Here is a 23,510-nt window from a genome sequence, read left to right as displayed (position 1 = left end):
TGTTTGATTACCATTAAAAAAATCAATAAAAAAAAACACTTTACTCGTGTTAATATTTATTGTATTCTTGATATTTAGTTGTGCTGATGGTGTTAGCATTTCCACAACCCAGAAATAAACAAACTGTACATATTTATTTTTCTATTGTAAAGATAAACTTATAATGTAATAATTAATTCCTAATAGGAAAGAAAGCCTGAAATCCTATCTGTGTAAGAAATCCTGTTTCTATAAATACATATAGAGATACAGAGATCAACAATATACTTCCAGCAGATTCAATTCTCTTTGTCTCTTAAGTTTAACAGCTGGCAGTGAGAGTATATTGGTTGACATGAATCTGGTCTAATAATTGAACGATAGGCTCTTTGTTCTTGCACATCATTTAGCTCTTGCAATAACATGTACCTGAATTCTCTTGCATCTATGCGATGTGTCTTTGTTCAAGATACTTTGTCAATGTTACGTATATTCACAATCAAGAATGACATTCAAATGTTCTTTGGAACAAATATATTCTGTCTAATATGTGTTTATTCTTTTGTAGGAACTGATTTTGATGTTTGATGTCCCATTATTTCTTCGTCATAAGTTTGCTCAAGTATGGGTTTTGGCTTCAGAAAAACTCACTTCTCTTGAGATTGGGTGTGTTCTTCAGTGATGGTGACTGAACTGCTTAGCCCAAGTTTGGGACATCATCGATCACCAAATCATGTTCGACCACCCATTCTGCCAGGCATTCAGAAATTGTGCCTTTCTGTAGACTTTATTACTGACACCATGGTTGGCACAACATCGAATGTTCTCATGTCCTTGACACATTTGGACCTTCGAGATGCCCCTCTCATAGAACCAACAAGTGCATATGATCTCACCAACTCTGGTCTTCAGCAGATTAATCAGCATGGAAAATTGAAACATCTCTCATTGGTTCGAAGCCAAGAATTCCTCATCACATATTTTAGACGTGTTAATGATCTGGGAATGCTGTTAATGGCTGACAAGTGTGCGAACATGGAAAGTATTTGTCTTGGAGGCTTTTGTCGAGTTACAGATACAGGATTCAAAACAATCTTGCATTCATGCTCTAGTCTCTACAAGCTCAGGGTGTCTTAAGGAACCCATTTAACTGATCTGGTCTTTCATGACATTTCTGCGACATCTCTGTCTTTAACTCATGTGAGCTTGAGATGGTGCAACCTTTTAACCAGATACAGGATTGTCATACTTAAGAGGAGTTATAAATTCGTTAGTTTCTGGTAAATATGCTAACCTAGTCAAGAACCGTTTACTAAAAAAATCAATCTGAGAAAGAATTCAATCAGCATATTAAAAGAGTTCGGAGAATATCCTCATTTCTTCACAACCCAGATTATTAAAAAAAGAGAAAGTTTGACTTGAAATGTTTCCGTTCTCCTGCAGATATTAATAACTAACCGAAACTGCATGCCTTCGTTTATTTAAACATGGATTCTTGGACTCGGAATCGCATATTCTTGCAAGTCTAGCGGCGACAGGTTGCCACTTCGATGTCAAATCTCCTTCGCTAATCTCACGAGACCTTTGGTGAAACCCAAAGGCCACTTTACCACTCCATCCACTCCCATCTTTCCACGTGCCGTCCAAGTCATTTCCTCTTGTTTATCTACCATGTCATGTCACTTTATTTTACCCGTTTATTCCTCTGCTAAAGCGAAACGCGTGTCTGCTAGCTCAGGTCAGCTAATCTATCTCTCTATCCTGGATTGACACGTGGCCCTAGATTTCTTTCTAAAAGATTGTCCTGGTCATGGTTTATTTTATCAACCAAATCTAACCGGGCACGCTTCTGATATAAATATAAATCAATCTAATTTTTTTACTTGTATTAATAATATGGGTGTCCGAAATAATTCAATTAATTTCATGAGTCTAAGAAACTCGAATCCATAATTATTAGAAAACAAATAATTTATTAAATTATCTTCCGATTTAAATTTATCTAATCTTGATTAGGCGAGTTATGTTTTAAAGCTTCATTTAAAGCTCTTGAATTGTTTCCATATTAATTCATTAATCCACTCTATCAGTAAATTTATTAGTGATTTTTGACTCTCAAGAACATTTATTTATAGCAACATCAACACACCCACGATTTGCATGTGTATCTTGCAATTCGTGACTGTGGTTGATTTTCCACATCTGATACCGTTAACATGGAGCACCATGTGATGATAGCGTGCATCATGCTCGACGAGCAAGACATTGTAGCACACAAGATTATTATAAGGTAATATACCTTGCGAAACATTGTTTTTTTAGCACACATAGCTGTTAATTAAGAAATATCTAATTAAAAAAGTTTTTTTATTTTTTTTGCTTCGTTGTCATCTTCTTTTTTCGTGCTATCAACATGGTTGAAATAACATAAAATTAATAGGAAAGGAAACTTTATTTGTTTAATTATTATGTTAATTCCCCATTTTTTCTTCTCTTTTTTTTTTTTCCCACTTTACAAGCTAGCATCCACAGAGGAAAGAACAGTGCTTTTAAGTAACTTCATCCAACTGCTGGTCCAAAATCCACACCTCTCCCATGAATCTCATTACTCACCAGCAACTTCTTAGCTTTCTCCTTGGTCCATGTTCCTCGTGTTTCATGGCAAACGAGATGGTTCCAAGTCAAAAGGATGGATTGAAAAAACAAAACCAAAAAAAAACGTTGTAAAGATGCATGGAAGTTCATGTAATGTACACACAGCATATAACTGTTTCCGCTAATATTTTATAATTTAGGGGAGGATAACGAGCGAGGGTACGAATTTACACGAAAAAACCAAAAAAAAAATCACAAGGCAGCCTCTCTCTCTTTCGGCACCAACTATAATATTAAATTAATTAAACCTTAATCCTCTCTTAACCCTCCCCTTAATCTCCTCTTAAACCTACCTCCCTTTTTCCTTAACGTAAGAAGCGAAATAAATAAATAAAATTCGCAACTTCTCTCTCTGCATTTTGCTTTATTTATTGTTTTTTTTTGGTAGTGATGAGAGCTGAGGCAGCAGAGTGAATGAGAACACGAACACGACATTGTCTGATTCGGTGTTACAAGGAAGGCAACAACAACAAAGGATGCAGCAGAAACATGAGGTTTATAATGAGATTCTTCGTCGTCTTAAGGAATCTAATCACGAAGAAGCTAATCTACCTGGTTTTGATGATCAACTCTGGACTCACTTCAATAGCCTCCCTACCAGGTACGTGTGCGTGCGCGCGTGTGTGTGTGTTTGTTTCCGCACATGTACGTGTATCTATACGATATATGTGTATGTAGGTGACTTGGTGTTGCCCCTTCGTTACGTACGGAAATGAAAATTTTGTGTGTGTGTAAGTTCCCGCACGTGTACGTGGATCTATACGATATATGTGTATGTATGTGACTTGGTGTTGCCTCTTCGTTACGTACGGAAATGAAAATTTTGAGTTTTTTTTTTAATTTGAATTATTAGTTTTTTCTTTGTCTTTTTATTTTTATCTTTTGGAGGATAATTCTGATTTTGGTACCTTTTGTGGTGTAGATATGCGTTAGATGTGAATGTGGAGAGAGCAGAAGATGTGTTAACGCATAAGAGATTGCTGCGTTTGGCTCACGATCCTGCTAATCGACCGGCGATTGAAATTCGCCTTGTTCAGGTAACGTATATTTATTGATTTGTTATGTCTTTTATATTACCGATGCTTCTTGATATTAATTTTTGAAGATTTGATTATGAATAGAATTTGCGATTGATTAGGCTGTAGATTTTAAGACTACGCGAGGATTTGTTCATGATACAAGTTTTCGGGTGTTTTTAGGTTTTGAAGGATCCTATCTTTTGTGGAGAATTTGGAGTTCGAAGTTTTGTGTTTTTCAGTTCATCAAAATTGATTTTTCGTTCCACATTGTTGATGTAGAAGTAAATGTGATATAACTATAAATATACGAGTATAATACTGGTTTAGTTGCTAGCTACGACAGTAATCTTCTGTAAACATGTCTTCGAATGATCAGTGCTGCATTTCACACTGTGATGAGGCTGGTTTGATCTGTTTGAGTTCAATAAACGCAGCTGAATTTCTGTTCAAATGGGATTACAAACCTCGTTTGCATTTGCTTTCTTTTTCTTGCATTGAATCTTGTAAACTTTTTAATTTATCAAGTGCAATCAACTGCATCTCCCACATGCAGGTTCATCCTACTTCTGATGACAATTTTGCTGACTCTAGCCTTCAAGACTCTCCTAGTAAAGAAGCAGCTCAAAGAAAGAAGTATGCTGTTGAGATCATTATCCGTTCTAGAATCCTCTTAATCCATGCATATTGTGATTTTGACGACTCCAATCAATAAGTTTCATTAATATTGCTTAAATTTTTATCTTGTTTTAAATTGTCAGCATCCATCCACCGCCAGCCTTCGGTTCATCACCTAATCTTGAAGCACTGGCACTTGAAGCAAATAAATTTGAGGATCAAGATGGTTATAATTCTGTGTGTGCTGATTCAAAGTTCTTCAGGTAATTCTCTCACTCAAAAAGCTATTGCGGTAGAGTTAACTTGATTCCAGTAAGGATCTATCTGGTGTTTTTGCCCTTTCACCTTTTATTTTGAAAAGTCTTAACAAAGATCAGTTTTATATTAATCATTGTCTTTAATCGACAGACTTGAGTAAAAATCAGAATTCAGATTAGTTTTTAATCCTTGAATATGCTAGAGTAATGGGCTCTCTTTGTATATGAGATCCTATATTTGAAATGGCGCTCAATCTGATTGAGCTTGCCATTGATTATGCACTTTTCTAAACATATATACATGCATGCAAATATTCATATACATGATTTACTAGATTTGGATGGTGAAGTTTACACTATTTTTCTTATTGGCAATGATGTAGGCCCACGCATGAAATTACTTTTTCAACTGATGACAAGCCAAAACTCCTGAGTCAGGTAAGATAAGCGTGCTTATTGAAGTAAGCCAAGCTCATTTTATTTCTCAATCATTGTTTCAATTTGCTGGGGAAAATCTTCGTTTATTCTGCTGCTTCTTGCAATTTGGAGGCTGTTTTGGTATTCAATTTGGAAGAAGTGCAAACAAATTTTAGGATTCGTTTTGAGCTATATTCCACCAGCAGGTAGCATGCATTTTATGAGGTCATTGATGTTTTGTGAATTTACAGCTGACTTCCTTACTTGCGGACATTGGGTTGAACATCCAAGAAGCGCACGCATTTTCGACAGTTGATGGCTACTCCTTGGATGTATTTGTTGTTGATGGTTGGCCATATGAGGTACTTGCCAAACACACCTTTTATTACATAAGGCTTACATTAATCAGGAACATATTTGAAACACACAACGAACTTGATCGATTAACAGACTGTTCATAATTTTCAGGAAACGGAGCAGCTCAGAGAAGCGTTGGGAAAGGAAGTTTCCAAGATTGAGGTAATTCCCTGATTTAATTTGTAGTGAGCGCAAGTGTCTTCTTATGGAGTTTGCAGCATATAATAAATTAATCTGGGTTTCTCTCACTCACAATGCTCACTGTTGAATGTGGTGTTCTACAAGAGTTTTTATGAATTTATTTGTACTTGAATTGATTATATTTCCAGTCTCTTGATTTTCTTGTTTCTTGTTTAGTGGAGATGTCAAAATATTATTTGATGAGGATCAGTCAAGCTTTGCATGACCCTGCAAGCAGAATATTCTCTTCTAACCAATGGTCTATTTGCTAAAATGGTCCTCTCAAATTGAAGTTAATTATATCTAAAGCCAGTGAATTGGGCGGGATGCAATGAAATGTTTTATAAATTGCTTTCCAATATTTGATGTAATTTCCTTCATCCAGTTTCAGATCATTTTACCATTTGGTTATTTTATGGGGTTCAAATGTATTTTTTATCTTCATCATTTTAAAATTGTTTCATCTATTTCTTCCACGAGCAACCTCCTCAAATTAGATGATATGCCTTGTATATGACAGGATAACGCTACTAGCAATGTTTTGAATATGGTAGAACACATGTAACTGAATTTACTTCTGGAGAATAATTCACCATAGGTTGCTGATGAGTACCGTTTTGAAGTTCTCAGATTTTTCTTCTGCTTATTCTTTAGTTTTCCAATGCAATAAGATATTTGATAATGTCTAGTTTATGCCATAATCTCTTCACCGCATCAATTTACTAGAACCTATTCATGTTTTTCCTTGTGTTGTTTCATTCATTATGTCTTGTTTCGATATGCATTCCAATTTACTTTGAATGTGTTTGCAGGATCAAGAGCAATTTAGGATCAAATACGATACTAATCATGTTGCAATACCCAATGACGGGACTGATGTGTGGGAAATTGATCCTAAATATTTGAAGTTTGAGAACCAAGTTGCCTCTGGATCATATGGTGATCTGTAAGCTAACTGTCTTTTAGATACAACTTCTGTTGATGTATGGTTTCTTATTCAACTGTTTCATCCTGTTTGCTTAGGTACAAAGGTACATACTGTAGTCAGGAAGTGGCTATCAAAATTCTCAAGCCTGAGCGAGTAAATTCAGACTTGCAGAAAGAATTCGCCCAAGAAGTTTACATTATGAGGTCTGACACAGCGTCTTCAGATACATAGTTTTTCTACAACTCTAGGCTGTTTCTTGGGTTTGGTTTTTTCCTTGTTTTTACGTATTCTTTGAACTTGCAGGAAAGTTCGGCATAAAAATGTCGTACAATTTATCGGTGCATGCACCAAGCCTCCAAGTTTGTGCATTGTAACAGGTAAATGCCACTGAGTTTTGAAACATTTGTTATGTTTATTTATTCCTCGTATGAATATCTTTCTTTTTTTCCCTTTAATTTTTCATCTCCCACTCAACATTTTGTATCTTAATTTTTCTTTTCTTGGTAAATAGAATTCATGTACGGAGGAAGTGTGTATGACTACCTACACAAGCATAGGGGTGTTTTTAAGCTGCCAAATTTACTTAAAGTAGCAATAGATGTTTCTAAAGGAATGGATTACTTGCACCAAAATAATATAATCCATAGGGATTTGAAGGCTGCAAATCTTCTCATGGATGAAAATGAAGTAAGATTCTTCTTTACCATATTTAATTTTTTCAGCAAGTGCTTTGTTTACTATTCGATTAGCTTCAGTGATGTTTTTTACCTAGTCTTTTTCATCCTCCTCCACATCTTCTACTCTCATCATCATCACTGAGGAAGATAAATCAAATTCAACTGAAGCTTTGTACCGTATGTGTATCTATAAGAAACACCTGTTCATTTCATTTCAGGTAGTCAAGGTTGCTGATTTTGGTGTTGCCAGAGTGAAAGCTCAGACTGGAATTATGACTGCGGAAACTGGGACCTATAGATGGATGGCTCCTGAGGTGCGCCTTTGTTTTCATTACACCTTATTCTGAAAGTGTTCCCAGCTTTACCAATATCCTCCCCAGTACTAGTGTGCAAACTATCTTGACATTAATCTTAGTGTTTAATTTGCTTCTTGCTGTCACTGAGAGAGATCACTTGTTTACCATTGTTAAATAATCCATAGCTTTACCCTCCCCTCCCCCATGATTCTTGTTGACACTTGGATGCATCATTAGTTGTGCTGGTGGGAACCACCATGAATCTTCTAAATGGTTCATCTCGCCATTTTCTTACAACTTTTATCTTGCATTGAAGGTCATTGAGCACAAGCCGTATGACCACAAGGCTGACGTATTTAGTTTTGGGATCGTGTTATGGGAGTTGTTAACTGGAAAGGTACTGCTGTTCATTTTGGTATAATATCCCCTCTTTTCAGTAAGTTTCTGATCTTGCAAATTGATCATTTTTGCATATTTTGTTTCCCAGATTCCATATGAATACTTAACCCCTTTACAAGCAGCTGTTGGAGTGGTTCAAAAGGTAAAAATCCTTTTCAACAAGCATTTTTTTGCCCTATTTCATATGATGAGTCCATGATTATAAGAATTTGTGTGGTGGTTTTCATTCACGTGGTTTCAGGGTCTACGGCCTACCATACCAAAGAATACTCAACCAAAGCTTGCCGAACTGCTAGAAAAATGCTGGCAACAGGATCCAGCTCTAAGGCCTGACTTCTCGGAGATTATTGAGATCCTGCAACAAATAGCAAAAGAGGTAGTTAGCAATTCTGCAGGTTTCTGCTACAAATGGCTTTATAGCTCATATATGTTTCTGTACATGTTCATCACAAGCAATAAGACTTGCAAGTTATTATAGCAGGTTGGGGATTATGGTGAATGGCGCAAGGAGAAATCGTCTGGCCGATTTCTATCTGTGCTCAGGAGGAAGTAAAGGGAAGTCTTGCGGATGCTCGTAACCTGAACAACAAGCTAATCGAACCAGCCATTTTCCATCCTTCTCATTACCATTACTGTACACTATTATCTTACCTATATACTTAAGCTGTAGAGAGTTGCAATCTTTTGGCGCGCCTTTCAAATGAGATATCAATGCCTGCGCGACAATCATGTAACTCTAGCAGCTCCTCGTTTCAAAAACTTGGGGAAAGAGAGAAGAAAAGGAGGGGGAGAAAATGTGGTTTTGTTTGTAAAATAGACTTTTGATCTCGGGGGCTGTAACCTGGAACGTGTTATAATAGAGAGCTTATTTCTGCTTTTACTGTTGATGTTCCCTTGTGTTGCGTTGAGTTAAAGAGTGTTTTTCTTTCTTTCTTTTTGGTGTTGGAATTTTAAATAGGAGGGAAAATGCCACCATCTTGAAAACAAGATTGGTGAAAAGTGTCATTTTTTATTTTCAGAGATTTTAAATTCGAATATCTTCTTTGTAATTAAAAGAAAATAATTTTGTTGATTTAGAATGACAAATGATTGTGTAATTTATATATGATTTGAGAAAATAATTCGAATATCTTCCAATATTTCTAGATATTTCTTCTTTTTCTTTTTTCTATTGAAATATTTATTTTAAAGCTTTTGATTCCATTTATACTTTATTAGTGATTGGATAATTAGATCGAAAGACCCAAATTTACAATTTGGTTGGGCCTTATGTTTCTAATCGTGATTGAGCCTTTTAGTAAAATCCGACCCATTACAATCTTTTCAAAAAGCCCACAATAACTCCAGCCTTCACAGTTGACAGTACACACAAAAAATAAAAACCCTTTCAACGTTCAAGCTCCTCCAAACCTCCGTACCTCCCAGTTTTTGTAAGTTCCAGTTCTAACTTCTAACTATGGACACGCAAGTGTGGTGTCACCAAAAGATAAACAACCTCGCTCGCACCATGGAACCAACACCACATCAGCCACCGTCAACAACCACTATCTTATTTTTCACAGCCGCCACCACCACTGGATTTATCAACCAAATGTTTAGCAGCAACTAGCAAAGAAGTCCAGCGCTTCTTCTCTGCAGGAGCCCCCACCATCACCAAGGGAGCGACTTCAGCTACTAGCCGTTTGATCAAGAAATTTGTAGCATCATCACCGGACTTGATGCACTCTCTCATCTTCTTTCTCCTGACTTCACTCACCCTCTCCCACTCTTCCTGTAAGTAATAACCCACTTATAGTTAAGTGATTCCAGCAGAGAGCACAGTGGTTTGTGGAGCAGTGTTAAGAGGAAATCTCCAGTTAAATCAAATCTATAGTTAACGAGATAATGGCTCAAACGAGAACAGTTAGCTGAAGGAAAGATGTCAAGGAATGGCGACGTTAGCAGATGGATGAGCAAGTTCACCATCTACTAATCACAAGTTTCTCTTGGATTTTTACGTCATTAGAGATTTCCTTTATCCCCGCCTCTTGTTTACATATACCAAGAAAATATACATGGAACTGCAGAACCATGACGTCATCAGACAAGAACCGGAAAGCAGCTACATAGAAAGTAAAAAACTTGGGCGTCTTGAAGCGCAGCAACATACAACAGTATGTTATCAATAAGGAGGGGAGATTGGCCATCGGTTTCTTCTATACGCAAAGTGGGCAGTCATGTCTGCTGCTCAAAGGAAAGAGTACAGTACGATATAGCCTATATACACAGAGAGCTGATGAATCGCGGGCAGCACTTCAAGAGGATACAGAGGACAATAGGAGAAGTTGAGAGAGGAATGCGGTGAGCACCTTTTAGTTCCTGCAAAATTTCTGCTCCACTCTTCCCCGTGAAGGTTGTAGAATCTCTCCACGCATGTCCAATCCCTTGGACTTCATCAAGGGTCAAAAATCTAGTCCTTAAAATGAAACATCTTCATGAAAGAAAGAAAAAAGACATAATTCGTCAAAATTCTAATTTCTCTGCAGCGGAAAGAATGCCTTGTTTAACGACAATAACAATCCTAAGACGACGAAATCTTCAATATGCTTTTCCTGACCAATTACTTCACATTATAACCTCAGAAATAAGATCCACATGTATAAACCTTACGTATTACTCCCGGGGTTAGGCTACCGGTGATAAACATTAACTTTACTATGTCACGCAAGTTTTAGTTTTTTCGTTCTTATGCCAAGCAAGCTGGTAAATATTTCAAAAGTATTAGAGTTTTCTTGATGCATTCTAGATGTCCATAAATTTTTGGATTTGGTCTAATTTTAGTGGTTTTTTTAGATATTCCAAAAGATGGTTGGTAAGTAGAAAATGTTCCAATAGGCTGTGAAATACCTGGTCAAAAAGTTTAAGCAATGACTCCTCAAAACCAAGGCATCCACCATATGTACATCTTCCCAAGATTTTTGTGCGACACTGCTTCAGCAATTAAACGACGAGCCTGGCCTTCCACGGCAAGAGGCAAAGAGGGTGCCGCTCCAACGCCAACAACCACCCCTTGCAACCTTGCTTCGATATTATTAATGGCTCGCTGCAATATTCAACATGCCGTGCTTTAGTTTTTATGGTTGTATAATAATTACCCTCGAGCACATGCTATATATATATATATATATATATATGGTTTATTTGGGATGATTAAAGATTATTAAGATAAATATAGCTAAACTTGAAAAATTATGACAGGTGAATGATGAAGAGTGGAACCTGTGCATGTGGGTTCTGAACTTCAACCCCGCTGGATTTGTGAGATTTTGTCCACTCCACAAGAGGATCGTGAATGAAAGTTTCAAGAACGCTCATTAAAGTTTCCCTGTGTGTCCTCAGTACTGAAAGTGTGATTTCGCATACCCTCAAGAAAATGCCCTCGTAACCCGTGATGCCCAAGCCATCAATCATGTTCTGCAGGAATAATCCAACAGTGCCCAAGGGAGTAAGAAACCAGGTTCGCGAAACCATATGTGATAAAAAAAAATAGACAAGACTATAAATACTTCTGGGTATGTTATTCAATACTGCATAAAACCCATTCTATATTGGTGTTGAATTCAATTGAGAACTCATTGCGGTCTTAAATCATGCATAAGAATGCAGGGGTTAATATCATAAAATGATTGAAGATGGATAGAATCATTAGCAATTTGATAAAATACAGTCGCATGCAAAATCCTGTCACCTGTGTTAACCTGAAAGGCACTAGCTCAGGTTTTTCCAACTGCAAGCCTTTGTCAAATAGACAACTGAAATCAACATGGACACAATCACCTGTGGTGGAGTCAAAGAGAATGTTTTCACCATGTCGATCTCCTAGTCCCACGATATGCCCAACCATCGACCAAACTGCAGTGGTATGAGCATAAGCAACCCGAGCCCTAAACCAAGCAGCTGGCTCAGAAAAAGTGGTCAAGAACCATTTGTGGAAAACTGGAGGGAACAACGGAAGGATCTTATTTTTTAGCATCTCATCTTCTGGCATTTTACCGTGGCATTGATCATATATCCGTTTAATTTGAGGATTCGTCTTCTGCCTGTCAAATTTCCCATATTTTATATATATGTCTTGAAGTATATGCCGGAGTCCACGGGTGTGGGGCACCCATTCCACCATACCGCAGTCTTCTGTTAGTGGAATTACAGCAAATGTACGAATGTAAAGTTTCCTCCGACGGCTTTCAGGATATTTTGACAACAACCGGTTTATCATTGCAGTGAACTCCATCATACGAGCATCTTTCCTAAGGTCATCCTTGGGCTTGCAAAGGAATGGGTGTTCAATACCGTCACTACCCAATAGAACAATCTGAAGAAACAGGACAGAACAGCAGTTGATGAGAAAATGATCACAACAAATCACAAAGGAAATAAATGAACATGGGATGACAGCTTCAATTCAATAGTGATAGAGAGAGGGACAAAACTGTGCCAAGATAGCTACAAACAATCCCCACCTATCCAGATTCCGAAGCTAATGTGGAGCAGTATAACAACTTCAATGGAAACCAACATGTATTTTTTCTTTCGTTAAATTAAGGAAACCAGGATGTTTATCTATTAACAAATAGAAATTCACTCCCCTTGACATGAGCGACAAACTTGTGATCAAATTCAACAGTCACATCTGTTTCTTGATTCTCAAAATTGAAAAAAAAAAAATTACGCTATCTGTATTTTTCATTTTTTATGAGTGACTGGCTTATTATTTCAGTTAAGCTAGTCATTTCATCAAATATGAAATATGGGCAACACCTCCCTCTCAATTATGATGAGTTTTCAACAAGCTCCTGTGTAATAACACAGGGGATCTTGAAGTTTTTTCTCAAACAAAATTATTGGAAGACCAAAGACACCAAGTTTATATGGGCATGCTGCAAACAAGTGAACCATAATATCATAAATCCAGAAGTAAATGGAGACAGGATCTTGTGCAACTAAATCATATTCAAGCTCTCTGATATCAGCAGCTTAGAGATGCTTACTTTTTTAGGTCGCTGAAGAGATGAAAGAATCTCAGCCTCGTCAGCTATTCCAGAAATTGTTGGAAGATCAGAAGCAGAAAAGATAACAGAGGTAAGGGGGTCGGTGAGATTCATATCATACGTGGGTAAACTAACAGTGAGAGATTGTTGAATTGGCATGATAATTTCCAGTGGCATCATCCTTTTCAGGGCACTGAATTCAGTTGAAATATTGATTGTCCTTGCTTTTGATTGGCCTGGGTGGAAACACAATCTGATAAGATGATCAATCAAGCTAGCAAACTGAACAAACAAATTGCTCCCATTGTTTCCTTGGCTGAACCCCTTTTTAGCTTCTTGTATGATTGCTGCAGCCGCTTCCCGCCTTGAAGGGACTGCGGATTTTGAAACAGCTGCCATAATCCATAGGCCTTGTTGCGGGTATTGCTGGATAACAGAGGTGATTATGCGTTTGACCAACTTTACAATATCTTCATTCTGGTGGCAGATTCTAGAAACTAATTGAGGCAGCACTGTTAACCATTGATATGTTGGCAAATCCTTCAAACAGCCTCGCATAATACTCATAACCTGCCAGAAGATAATTGATCACGTTTAAAATGCAGTAGGAGAAAAAAGTACAGCTATACTATCGGTCCGGAACATTATAGTACCTTGTCATGAACCTTTTTCAACTCTTGATTAGGCGATGAGCCACATCTCTGATAAATGCTTCCAAATTCAAACCACAGTGTTAGCAATCTTGGAAGAGCTTGAAAGAGATTCTTGTGGCCCCTATGCAGCCCCTTAGCATAGAATAAAAGTACATCAGGTGTGTAAGTCCACCATCGCCTCTCAGTGTTTGAAGGAGAAATAGAAGTGGAAGACAATGGTACCGGTCTAGGACCTAGTTCATAATTGTCTTCCTGACGTTTCCTGGCATCAACAAGCACCTCATCACAATATTTAGCCAAATAGAAGAATCCTTTTTCCCACTTAGGCTGCAGATCCCTCACCCTGGTATAAAGAGTTATGACATCTTCCTTTTGTTTCTGCCCCGTATAATGGATCCATCTGGAATATAAAAGTAGAGTCTTTGCAATATCTAGATTCTCACTCGAAGCTTGAGTATCACAAAATGCAGGTTGGGGATTCAATGGAACCAATGAAAGGCTAGTAATTGAAGACCTAGCAGCAGCACCTACAACCTTTTCAGGCATGTGAAGGAGAGTTTGCTGCAACTCTGCAATGGCACCATCTGATCGCCTAGTACTCCACAGAAGCTTGGCCTTTTCCATGTGAACATTAGGTGCACCTGAGGCCTGGGCTTCGAGAATTGCTCGGTTTGCTGTCTCATAGTGACCAGCCAAGCGACAAAGCTTTGCATACTGAAGCCAGCAGATCCCAACATGAGCACCGAGACTACTGGCACCAAATACCAATCTTCGGAAACCCAAAAGAGGCTCCCTTGCCCAAAGGGATGGTTGAGTAAATCTGAGCCGATGTTCCCAATTCTCCATCAATTTAGTGAATTCTAGATGACCCAGATGGAATTTTTTGACCAAGAAAGAATCATCAACAAGAAGAGTGTGGAAGTCCTCCAATTCACGTAGTAAGTGAAGTTTCACGATAAAGGGGTAAGCCCGCACGTAAGAATCCATGCCAGCAGCAGCAAGAGGAGCAATCAGAGCTTGTTTGGATAGTGCAATCTTCTCAGCAACTGAGAACTGATCCTTCTTCATCATAGACTGGAGAATCTTTGCAACATCCATGTCAAAGGAAGCATTACTTTCAGAACCACTACAAAGTAAACCATCATGATCAGCCCCGTTGATGTACTCATCCATCAAGTCCCACCTGCCCAGCCTCCATGCTGCTTGCACACCTTGCATGCACCATGTTTTCTTGTATTGTGGAACCCTAGAAATTAAACCATCCACATGAGTGACCATAGCCTGAAGGTGGCACATGTTCAGCAAACAGTTAAGGACATCTGAATGCCGCTGAACAGAACAGGGCTCCATCTGTAAAGCCTGCTCACAAGAAGTTAAAACCTCAGCCCAGTTTCCAGCTCTTTTATTTATTAAGAGCTGGTCTTGCAAGCTTAATGATTTGCGTAGACATGCCAACCCAGATAGACCATCAGGCTCATCTAGGCAGCTGTATATTTCCATCAAATATGAAACATCTTCATCCTCAAATATGCCACTTCTCTCAGCTGCTGGGTTAAATGCGCCAGATTTTCCACGCACATGAGACTCAAAGTACATCAAAGATCTTGCATAAGCCTGACACCTGAAGGAGGCCCTGGCAAGTGTTAGCTTTGGAATTGCAGTTAAGAGTTCTGAAACATACTTACACTGTACAAGGAGTTGATCCTGATCTGTCGAAGAAATTGAACCTTGACCCTTGGATTTGGATGCTTGTTTCTTAGATGTTGGTGATTGGAAAGATTGGGAAAGAGCTAGCTCTTGTTCAAAATCATCCATCCATTGGCCCAGATTATCCAGGAGAGTGAAAACAGCTTGAATACAAACTTCACTTTGCCCACCAACTGCAGCACCACTGTTGTCTGATGCAGCAGCATCAAGAACACATAGGATTTCCTCAGCTATGCTGTGGCGCGCCTCCTCAGTACCATGACAAACAGCATTCAGAACTAAATATGGCAGCAGATAAATTGCTAGTTGCATATCATGCCGCACTAGAGCTCTACAAGCATTAAATATACTTGCACGAGATCCGGTTGCATGTGCAGTAAGTTTCTTTATCCAATAGAATATCCATCTTCTGAATGACATAGAAGGCCGGTAAATTGGCCCGACTGATGCTGAGTCAGCCACATTTGGAAGCTGAAATCTAGAGGTTAAACAAGGGGCTATTATCTCTTTGACATAATTGGAGAATCGGTCCCACAATCTCTGACCCCTGGTATTCATTCCACTACTACTTTTAGCACTCTTGTCCTTCAGGGTTTGTGACAGGGAAGCAGTCCCATCCAGTGATGCCTCACAACCTGCAATCTTAAGCAATTCTTGTATTGCCAGTGCAGCTGAGTCCTGAACAATGGTATCAGGTGCAGCTCTAAAAGCCCTAGCCAAATGTTTGTGGATCAGCTCAAAGATAAGATCATCATCTGAACATTCAATTTTAAAGCGCTGGGATGAAATTCCCTTTACTTTAGCAGGGTCAACCGCACCCAATGCTCCGAGACAATCAGCACAGACCAGCTTCAGCCGCTGTCCTACTGCAGTCCTTGATTCTTCTGCACATCCTCTGAGTAAGGCTGTGATCAATGAGCTCAAAATGTCCATATCAGCAGCAACTTCACCAGTGATCAGAGATGTAATATCTCCCCTTCTCAGATTCAGTAACTTGCTTAACTCACACACCACCATATACCTAACATTCAAGTTCTCATGGTTAAGACCATCAACAACATCTCGCAATTGATCCTTCAAAGTCATTGACCCACGTGCTTCTTGAATAGCTTTGTTCACTTCCATTAGCTCAGGAATACTAGGTAATAGAGGAAATTCATGAATATGCTGCTTCAGGATAGTTCTGTTCTTTAACACAAGTTCTTCCAAAATGTTCACTACTTTGTTCAAATGTGTAGAAGGATTTTCTTTGTATCTCTCCAAGAAGGGAATAAGGGCAGCAAAAACTTGAGAAATGACATGTTTAGTGCTAGATGGTGACTTGTTTGCCAATTGCTCTATGAAAAAGTGCAAGACAGATAGGCCCTCGTTTTGCAGTGATTCTTTATCAATAGCATGCATAAGAAGGACCATTAATTTTGGCACATAAGTACCAAGCTGTGATCCCATCATTTCAATTAGCATTTTAATACGTCGCAACGCTTGTTTCTGCAGCGAAAGATCCTCTGCATGAAGCATTTTTCTATCAATGCCATTAAGGAGGCCAACAAAATGATTCCTCAGAAAGCCTGGTAGATCTTCACCACCTGTCAGAACTCTGGCAATTTCTTTTATCATTTCAGGCACTCTTGATAACCTGCATAGGTAAGCAAAAATATGATGATGGGCAGATGACAAATCACCCATTTTGCACCATCATACAATCGTCAGTTGATTGCAAATAAATTAAAAACCTTAGGACAAGCAAATCTCAATGTAGGTAAAATCTCAGCTAGAGGTGTAAGAACTTATTCCTTAAATGAAAGTTTGGCATGAGGTCATTACTTAGATATGTCTCATTATGGCAGTCTTTAATAAGAGCAGCCCAGGGACATGAGAGACAATCCTATCATCCCATATTTTTGTAATTATTAACCACTTTCAGGCCACTAACTTGCAAAAGCTTGCTTGTTAGCCTGAGACATTTATACAGTACTCGAGAATGGCCCTGTTTTAAAGATAAATGAACGCAAAATTTGCAAAGATGAGTGCAGCCTAAGATGTAGCCACTTCTTAAGCTGGGGTATTGAAATCATTAGCTATCTCTTAGTATTATAATGAAAAGAGTAGAAACAAAAAAATCACACAAGTTTTGTATTTGTTTATTGAAAGCAAGTTCAAAGAGCCATGCCTTTGGTTTATCTCAACTGAATCACCACCATCAAGAAAGCAGACTAGTTCATCTAAAAGTGCAGGTAATGCAGCTGCGAAAATTTCTTGGTTATCTGAACCAATCTGATCATGGTAAAACTGCAAAGTTGAGAGTAACTCCTGCTTATCTGCTCGATGAAGTGCGAAGGCAAGCACTTTTGGTAGCCAATTAACTATCAGCGGCACCATGTCAGTGTTCAAACACTTGGCTAACTCAAATAATGTCTGAACTGCTCGATTGTTATCCTGCTGAGACACCACGAGCTTTGGAAGAACAATGGGAATCATTTTCTCAACAAGCTCTTTAGTTTCAACTCCAAAAACAGCTTCTGCAAACTCTCTGACCATTTTTGGATGGCTTGTAAACCTCGTAGTTAGATAATCAAACAGCTCATTTCTGATGTGAACTACTTTTGAAAGGATTAGCTCAAATCCTCCTTTAAGATGAAAGTAGCAAGATTTGTGTATTAACCTTGATGCACTCATTCTCACTGTCACATATGGATGATCCAGCTGATCAACCAGCAAAATAAGACAGGACAAGAAAAGTTGACTATGAATATCAACTGCGATCATAATTTGGGATACACATTCCAGAAGAGTCTCAAAGATTTGTGGGTCTTCAGCTGCTGACAGAGCATGCTTCATTAAGCCCAAAAACTTCTGCTCATTAGTTTTATTGGATGAATCTCCATTCAAAAATAAACAACTGAATACAGGACTTTCAAGGAAGGAACTGATCTGAGTGCAGAATGCCTCTCTCAGTGCCTTCTTTTTGTTCAGTAGTAAAAACTCAACACATTTAATCCATTCAGATTTTGTTTTAATTAAAATATCTTCAGACCCATGTACAAGGATACGTCGAATAATTCTCACACAGGCAACTTGAACCTCTTCCGAAGACTCATCATAAAGAAGTTTAAAGAACAAGGACTGGAGCTGAGGAAAATGGCTATTCAATCCCACTCTTGCACTTTGGAAATCAGGTGGTTGCATTATTTTTAAGTGTACCTTGTGGTTGTGCACAATGCTTCTGTCACACTTTGAGCACCAGAATCCTTGTAAATAATCAGTTGTCTTACCATGTTTCTCATTATTGATATCTATAAATAACTTGCATTCACCTAGAGGTGGGCCATCAACAATACTACAGGATCCGTAAAAACATGACAAGAAACCAAGATTGAAGGGAATGCTTCTCTTAACTTTAATGTTCTCCTCTTTCCCCAGCAAGCTGCAAATTGAGAAACAATAACCAAACAAACTATTCAATGAGACATTGATGCATTTACAAGTTCAGGCGAAAGGAGCACCAAACTAATTCAGCAACAATCAAGCTCACATAATGACAGTTATATTTAATTATATGTTGTATAACATAAAGAACTACATAAATCTTTTTCATTCCTCACTTACTCAAGCCTTTTGAACATTTCTGCTTGCAAACCAAGGCCAGACCACAAGACAATCACTGACATAGAAGTTATAGTTTCAATTCTAACTTCTTCAGCTTCATCATTGAGACCCAATTCCATGAGTTCCAGAGCATGTTCAGTTTTTATGATAGAGCCAAGCTTGGAGACAACTTGGATGGAGAAACATTTTGTCTTCCAAGGAGGATGTGGACCAATAACCATATCTGGACGAGTCCAAGGAAGCTTTAGCACAATATGCATAAGATCTGTACAGTCACCCTTAAATTTGAAAGGCTTGTCCTCCATGAGAAAGGGGCCTAATAAACAACATATGGCTTCATGAGACACAAAATGGAATAACAACACGCATGCTAATATACAAATTCAAGTAGAGTTTGAGATACCAAACTAAAAACTAAAATATTGACTAAAGAGCAAATTCACTAATATCAATGCAGCAATAGCTCAATCATATCTTATCCAGAACCTATGGAAATAGGACAAAACCTAAACATGCGTCTTCTCTTCATCCTCAGTTTTGAAGGAGACCAGCAAAAGAAACTCCACAGTATGCATTACCAAAAGTGAAATTCAAATGAAACCAAAAATGAAACTTGCGATTCTCATCTTACTTTCATCCTAAATGAGAAACAATCATCATTAGAACATGAAAAATAGAAGGAACAGCCAGATACTACAAAGTAATTAATTCAATTCTGAAGAAAAGAAACAAAATATTTAGAACTTTCCTAATTTTAATTAAAACAGCATGAGATTATATATGCAAAATATGACCTGGCCATTTTCTGTTTCTCTAATAACTAAACCCCCCAAGTGATTTCAAAATGGCACTGCTGACCATTGAAGTTGAAATGGGAGATAAATGAGACTTTTACAGCAAGTGTATTGGCCAGAAAGCAACAACAATATTTGAAGAATCGTCTAATCCTTCATTGAAAAGAATATCAAACATTGTAAGCATACTTTTTCAGAGAACCAGTAACAAATTCCTGACAATTAATGAAAGTTGAGTGCAAACTTTGAAGAAATGTAGGCTTGTTTCTTACTTTGCACAAGCAACATGGTGTGAATTCCTTCCAAGTAGTTGGAAATATCAAGTGCAACTGAACCTCCTTGCTCTACCTGCATGATGTGAATCTCATTCAATGACTAGGAAAATATGGTGGATAAACTGATGAAAACTTTACATATCAAGCCTACCTGCTCACATATCCAAGGAATCCACGCATGCATCTGCTGGAAGATACAGATTGACAGATAGGTCGTTGGAAATCTACAGAAAGCAATGCAAAGCATGCTAAGAGCTGCTAGTGCAACATCTGGTCTTAAAGAATCAGGTTTAGCAGTAGGCTTTAAAAGTTCGAGGAATGAAACAAGCGATTTATGCATACAATCAGCATATTCTTCATCTCTTTTAGAATTAACTATGGAACTAAGCTTGCACTCTGCCAGAACACTGGGATCAGAAGCCATAACATTGTCATCTACCTTACGGCGTTTGGTCTGTATAGTATCCACATTCTGAGAATGTCTCTTTTTGCCAACACTTGAGTTCTGGACTGTTATATCACCAGATACTGATAAGCTTGCATCATCATTATTTTCCATCCTCCCTCCAACACGATCAGGACCAAGAATCGACAGAGCTACATGAAAGCAATCAATCAAGGAAGAAAAGGGTTCAGGACAACAAAGCATATGTATCAGAGATTCTGGCCTCCAAATATGAGGGGGGCATGTTCTAGCAATCCGTGAGTATGAGCAGCACAAAGCTACCTGGAGGAAAAAACATGCATCAATAGACAGTCTTAGTCACTTCCCCAAGCAATTTAGACTGCATATCTGTGATACACAGACAAAAAAAAAAGATGCCTCACAAGTATGAACAACTTGCCTATATAAGAACATGTTGGGAAACTAACCTTGAGCTCTTGGCTTTTGGTTCTCTGCATTGACTGAGGAAAGACATTTATCAAGCCTGCAGCTGTTATCTCTACAATAGCATCTGAACAACTGGAATGCAATACATTGAGGCAACTACCCAAGGAGGAATCATACACCATGTTTCTGCAACATTATTAAAGTAATTGTTTAAATCACTTTAGTAAAAACCCCATGTACGTAGTGCAACTAATGCTCCCCCATTCACAAAGTAATAACCGAATAAAGATTGGTTGTGTCACACAGTGAATAGATGCATTTTATTCAGCATGGTTATGAACTTCCATGCAATCTACACAAACAGGCCATAGCAAGGGAATCAAGATCAACTACATAGAAATTCGACTTTGTAATAGAGCATCTCTCATTAAATTTTTTAACTGAACAATGCATCAACAGCAAGACTTCACCAAGTGAGGAATCTGAAGTCAAAGCACATACCTGAAATAAAAAGGTCCCTCGTTGTCCTCACTTAGTATTGCAGCTATTGACCTGATCATATTCTCATGAGGAACAATATCATGATCTATGACTGATGTGACGACACGTGCAAAGTCAAAACATGCCTTCCACAAAATTTCAATTGTCAGACAACTGTCACAAAACGATATAACAAGCAACACTTAATAAATCAAACAGAAACAACACATTACATACAACAAGCTAACACCTCCAACTAGTAAAACGTCCCCTACTCACCATATGCAAATCAGCATTTCCAAAACACAACAGCGAACAAGCAGCTGAAACATTTGCCAAACTAATGAGTCCCTCCACATAAAGCGTCCCTTCAGTCACACATTTGCTAAGAAGCTTAACCATCCAAGTCGCAAAAGTCATCCACCTCTCTGTGCCCGTCACATTAATCAATACACCCGCACCATCATCAGGTTTACTACTAGCCGGCAAACCACTAATACAAGCAGGATCATCGAAAATGCCACTAAATGACTTGCAAAAACACTTCAACAGTATTCTACCAGATTCCGGAACACTTCTATTATCAACAGAAAACGACGCCACGTACAATATATCTGTATATACACGGAAAGGAAATATCAAAAGCGCTATAAAATCAATACATTCATTCACACAAAGCCTTTTTTCTTTCTTGCTTTCCTTTTCCTTTACCTTCAACAGCCAGCATTGCATCAATAAAAAACTGACAGTAGGCATCTCGCGCTCCAGTGCGAAGCAAGGACAACAAGGATCCAACGGTATCAAAAATCACTCCGTGCCGCGCACTATATAAAGCAATAAAAGCACATAACTAACTTTATTTCCTACACGTTGTTTTAAAAAAAATAACATAAAATTCCCTAAGAAAATAAAAAACTACTCACCGAAACGTAGGCTCTGCGAAAAACGGCAAAACCCTACCAATAACAGGCAAAATGGCACTCCCTTGACCATGGTAAAACACGCCAGGAAAATTCCTCGCTATGTGTGAAATCAATTTCAACACCGCAATCACCTCTCGCTCGCTCGCTACGACAAGATTATGTAAAAAAACAATTAATTAACGATTTTATTAAATTATTGAATTAATTGAAGTTTTAGGGTTTTATCTTCGTTTTTGTGATTACCGGATGAAGAAGGAACGACATAGGCGTGGAGGAGATTAGGAAGGACAGCACGGAATCGGATTTCTAGAGCGGAGTCGTTTTCTGCTGCTGTGTTGGTGTTGGTGTTGGTGTTGGTGTTTGGTGGCGTTGATGAAGTTGCTGCGATTCGTTCTCGGAGTTCGTGCACTAAGCTCGATAAGTTCGGCGTCGGCATTTGATTTTCCCTCGCAAATTTGAAGTGTGTCAGCGCCTCTGAGCTTTGGTGCTGCAAGTGAAGTGAGAGTACAGCAGCATTTGTTAAGGAAAAAAGGAATGACAATGAGAGATTCTAAGGGAGTCGTCCTTGGGATATATAATGTATAAATTGGATCGTTAGTACACAAAATACAAATAAATACAGAATTAACACGTGAATAAAAGTTGTGGTGAAATAGTTTATAAGGACTAGAAGAGCAATATTTAATTAATATTATAGTTTAGAAACATAAAATTTAATTAAATATTATGGTTATAAATCATCATATTAATTAAAATTTTATTGTAATTTAGAATTGTGATATTTAATAAAATATTATTATTAGTGATATTTGATGAAATATCATAGTTTTGAACCTTGATAAAATTATAATTGATGTCGTGGTTCACAACCCCGACATTTAATCAAATTCTTTAAATAGAGATAAGCTTATGTGTGAATAATAAATTTTAGAGATTTTAATTGTAGTTTTTTTAAGTTTATAAGTTTGATGAAGATGTATATTTTGATGCATAAAATATGTTTGGAAGAAAAAATCATAAAATTCATAATTTTTATGTGAACCAGTCAATCGGTTTAAATAAGTTGATCAATTAGTTGATTGATTAATCCAAAAGATTAGTAATGAGGTTACTGCCCCTCATAACAATAAATTTTCCTAATATCTAAATATCATAAAAAATATATATTTTTTATGAGATTTATTATTTACTTTGTTAACCTAACATTTAATTTAGTTAATGATTCTAGATAGGTTAAATTTTTTTACAATTTTAACAAAACTTGGGTAGAGTTTCTTGTATATAAGAACTACACCTATAATTGTGTCCCTCTTAAAAAAACCCTGTAGAAAAACTACAATAACCAAACTCAACAAATTATCACCAAGCTCAACAAATTCTTACATTTCATAATCACAAGGAGCCCAAAAATGCAAACAAAAAAAAATATACATG

The 23,510-nt window shown here is 37.7% G+C and overlaps 2 protein-coding genes across 10 annotated transcripts; one reads left to right on the top strand and one right to left on the bottom strand.

Annotated features, from left to right (window-relative positions):
* The first annotated feature begins 2,811 nt into the window (after positions 1-2,811).
* On the top strand, positions 2,812-8,659 carry LOC118036269 (serine/threonine-protein kinase STY46). 2 transcript variants are annotated; one of them, XM_035041955.2, is made up of 17 exons: positions 2,812-2,944; positions 3,023-3,235; positions 3,557-3,671; positions 4,207-4,286; positions 4,412-4,531; positions 4,909-4,963; positions 5,194-5,304; positions 5,411-5,461; positions 6,292-6,425; positions 6,503-6,610; positions 6,711-6,784; positions 6,919-7,094; positions 7,303-7,398; positions 7,697-7,777; positions 7,868-7,921; positions 8,021-8,155; positions 8,261-8,659. In XM_035041955.2, exons 2-17 carry the CDS (start codon positions 3,111-3,113, stop codon positions 8,330-8,332), a joined length of 1,587 nt encoding a protein of 528 aa, XP_034897846.1. In that variant the 5' UTR covers positions 2,812-2,944; positions 3,023-3,110; the 3' UTR covers positions 8,333-8,659. The 2 variants fall into 2 exon arrangements, with proteins under 2 accessions (XP_034897846.1, XP_034897845.1); XM_035041954.2 differs by having other exon boundaries at positions 8,258-8,659.
* A 354-nt stretch (positions 8,660-9,013) lies between these two features.
* LOC118036268 (serine/threonine-protein kinase ATR) lies at positions 9,014-22,649 on the bottom strand. 8 transcript variants are annotated; one of them, XR_012169668.1, is made up of 17 exons: positions 22,320-22,649; positions 22,077-22,221; positions 21,865-21,977; positions 21,433-21,767; positions 21,175-21,299; positions 20,715-20,859; positions 19,993-20,568; positions 19,839-19,914; positions 18,773-19,088; positions 17,337-18,590; positions 13,460-16,802; positions 12,807-13,376; positions 11,507-12,130; positions 11,038-11,232; positions 10,666-10,861; positions 10,128-10,249; positions 9,014-10,035 (listed from the first exon to the last, which is right to left on the bottom strand). XR_012169668.1 is itself a non-coding variant. In XM_035041947.2 (16 exons), exons 1-15 carry the CDS (start codon positions 22,510-22,512, stop codon positions 10,694-10,696), a joined length of 8,178 nt encoding a protein of 2,725 aa, XP_034897838.1. In that variant the 5' UTR covers positions 22,513-22,649; the 3' UTR covers positions 9,014-10,249; positions 10,666-10,693. The 8 variants fall into 8 exon arrangements, 5 of the variants coding, with proteins under 5 accessions (XP_034897838.1, XP_034897841.1, XP_034897842.1 ...); XR_004685346.2 differs by having other exon boundaries at positions 9,014-9,550; XR_012169669.1 differs by having other exon boundaries at positions 9,014-9,550; positions 10,128-10,208.
* Between the last annotated feature and the right edge of the window lie 861 nt (positions 22,650-23,510).

The sequence above is a fragment of the Populus alba genome, chromosome 4 (assembly GCF_005239225.2).
Source record: "Populus alba chromosome 4, ASM523922v2, whole genome shotgun sequence".
NCBI classification, from domain to species: Eukaryota; Viridiplantae; Streptophyta; class Magnoliopsida; order Malpighiales; family Salicaceae; genus Populus; species Populus alba.
The sequence above is the reverse complement of the archived record's forward strand: the minus strand, read 5'-3'. Positions and strand labels throughout refer to the sequence as shown.